Source organism: Toxoplasma gondii, chromosome Ia (genome assembly GCF_000006565.2).
Source record: "Toxoplasma gondii ME49 chromosome Ia, whole genome shotgun sequence".
NCBI classification, from domain to species: domain Eukaryota; phylum Apicomplexa; class Conoidasida; order Eucoccidiorida; family Sarcocystidae; genus Toxoplasma; species Toxoplasma gondii.
Window position 1 is genome coordinate 1,408,407 of NC_031467.1, and position 2,582 is coordinate 1,410,988.

Below are 2,582 nucleotides of genomic sequence, written 5' to 3' on the forward strand. Positions count from 1 at the left end.
CACTTCCACCGGAGCTGCTCTCGCGAGTCGAGTTCTCCATTTTCACGGAGATACCGAGACACCTGGCGGGTTCAACAGACGCACAGCTGCCTCAAAGAGGACAACAGGGGTCTCACTTAGGTTTTGCCTTGCTGACACTTCCGTCGCTGGCCAAGAGATGGCAATTGTCTTAGGCTTCCCCAGAAGCAACTGTCAGTGTAAAGGTGTGACTCGCCGGAAAACCATGGATGTTTCATACTCTACAACCTCCACATGCATGGTAGCTACCAAAACTGCAAACTATAGACACAAACAAACGAAAAATACCTGGGGGTGATGCACTATGGGGACGTAGGGGACAGAGAAATCGTCCTTCAGCTTCATCTTTGCCCGCCGCGTCGACGACGCGATACAGCGGGCGCAGCGGCTCATCACACCACTACACGACTTCTGCAAAGAAGCACCTCTCTTCTCTCTTCACGTCTCTCTACCACTTCTACCACCTGCACCCCCGCTTCGTCCACAAAACACATTTGAACGATGTGACCAAAATGATCCACAAAAACACGATTGTTTCGTCACATGAAACCTCAGCAAATTCAGGCGCCAGGACGGCCTCCCTTCAAACGTCCTAATCCAGAGTCCTCTCCGCTCCATCCCCACCTTCTGCCCCTTCACGTTTCCGGTGGTGGCATGTCATCGTCTCCCCCTGTCAACGTCCCATCACCTGAGTACAGGCGCGAAGCAGCGGACAGCTGTTCTTCCATCTCCCTGTATTCCGGAGTCTCCGTCGCTTGCAAGGCGAGCAGGCGGGCCTCGACAGAAGGGTTAATCAACTTGTAAACCAGGAGTTTCACGTTCTCTGGTGCCCGCCGGCACAATGAGAACAAGAATTCGATGGAGTATTCCTCTTCAGGTCCTGTAGTTGGAGCTTTAAAGCACCAAATAAAAAATATAGTCGCTCCCAACCCCCACGCATCCATTCCGTGTGTCATCTGGGTCTTGCGTGGACCAAAAAGAAGTCCTCCGCGGGATCCACGAACTTCCGGCGGCGAAAAGCCTTGAGCATTTTCAGCCACCACTTTTGTGCCCGCTCTCACCAGAGAGCCAAAGTCACGCAAGTACAGGCCCCCCTCACGCTTCAAACAAAACGAATCAGGCAATATCTTCCCGTGCACCACTCCTTCGTCTTGGAGGTGAGCTACCAGCCTCACCGCCTGAACAGTAAGATACAATCGAGCGGCATCAGCTAGGGGGCGGTCCTCTGTTGGAAGCTCGTACAGCTCCTCGACAAACCTTCCCATATCGATCTCAATTGCAGGAAGCAGTAACAACAGATTTATGACCCAGCCAACCTCATTATGTGACTTAGCTTTCTGAACTAATGGCTTCCCCGGGATCGTCACCAAATCGAACGGGGCCAGAAATCTTAGATACCTGTTAGCTAGATATGGGTTCTTCACCTTTTGAAACAACCCAATAGCTAGTGCTTGGTGCCGCAGCTTATCTAAGTCCTTCCCAGACGGTTTGTTCCAAGTACTGCCAACCAGTACAGTCATCGGTTCTCCTGTCGCTTGGTCTGTCGCTTGAAACAGCAATCCTCCATCAACAATGTTGATTAGGTTACCCCTGACGAGCTGTCTCCCGGGCCGGCCCAATTCAGAAATCACTGTGACAGCCCCACCTTCCGCCCACAGCATTTCCGAGAATGCGTTTTCATATGCGGCAAACACACCATGCCCGGACGTTGGTCCGAACCCCGCCACCTTGCCAAGAACCTCCCGGATTATCACCTCTCCTGGAACCTTGTCACGATAATACAAGGAATTCGTCTCGAGATCCGGAGGATCACCTTCAGTGAAAACGGGTTGTGGACGCTCCGGCCAAACTCGCCTGAAAAATCTGCCAGCTGCCGCTGGAATGCCATGTCGGAAAAATCTTCCAACCCGCCGCAAATGCTGAAGCAGACGGGTATGCAGCGGAACCCGAGTCCTCCTGGAAACTTCTGCTGCATCATCGGATCCGCGTGTACTCCCACGACGCCAAAAACGCAAATGCCTGAGGAACCTTCTGAAGCCTGTGGGGGACGCGGTCGAGGTTCCTGTCTGGCTGTCCAGTAAAGGCGGCCTTAATTCAACCCCCTCCTGCTCCAGCCATGAACCCCCCCGACTGCCCTCAGCTTCCCCCTCTGAGACAGTGTTCTCTCCTTCAGTGGAATCATGAGAATACTTGTCCACGATGTCTCCCGCCGGACTGACACTCAAAGCGGCTTCCGAGCTCTTCCACTGGTGAGGCCGCTGTATGCCAGCGCCTTGCTGGACGAGGCAAAGCCCCAGAACAAGGAATGCCGCAGCTAGCCAGACAAGACACGACGGCTGTCCGAAAGAGGTAGGGTGCCCCATGTTGGGAGGACTCACAAACAAATCAACCGTTCAGAGGTGGCAGCTGCATCCGCAATTATCGTAACAACATTCTGAAGTACACATCTGAAGTGCCTTCAAAAGAAACAACACTGACACAATCACCATACTCCCGGGATGCTGTGCGCAGTCATGGACGGTGCCGCAGGATGGCGGCTCAGCCAGAAGCAAGGACACTCAGCG

General features: G+C 53.5%; 1 protein-coding gene across 1 annotated transcript; it reads right to left on the reverse strand.

Moving 5' to 3' along the window:
* ROP7 (rhoptry protein ROP7) lies at positions 1–2,547 on the reverse strand. Its single transcript, XM_018782264.1, has one exon. The coding sequence runs from the start codon at positions 2,379–2,381 to the stop codon at positions 654–656; it is 1,728 nt and encodes a 575-aa protein (XP_018638552.1). The 5' UTR covers positions 2,382–2,547; the 3' UTR covers positions 1–653.
* Between the last annotated feature and the right edge of the window lie 35 nt (positions 2,548–2,582).

Coding starts and splice junctions, on each gene's coding strand:
- ROP7 (XM_018782264.1), bottom strand. CDS start 2,381: ATGGGGCACCCTACCTCTTTCGGACAGCCGTCGTGTCTTGTCTGGCTA.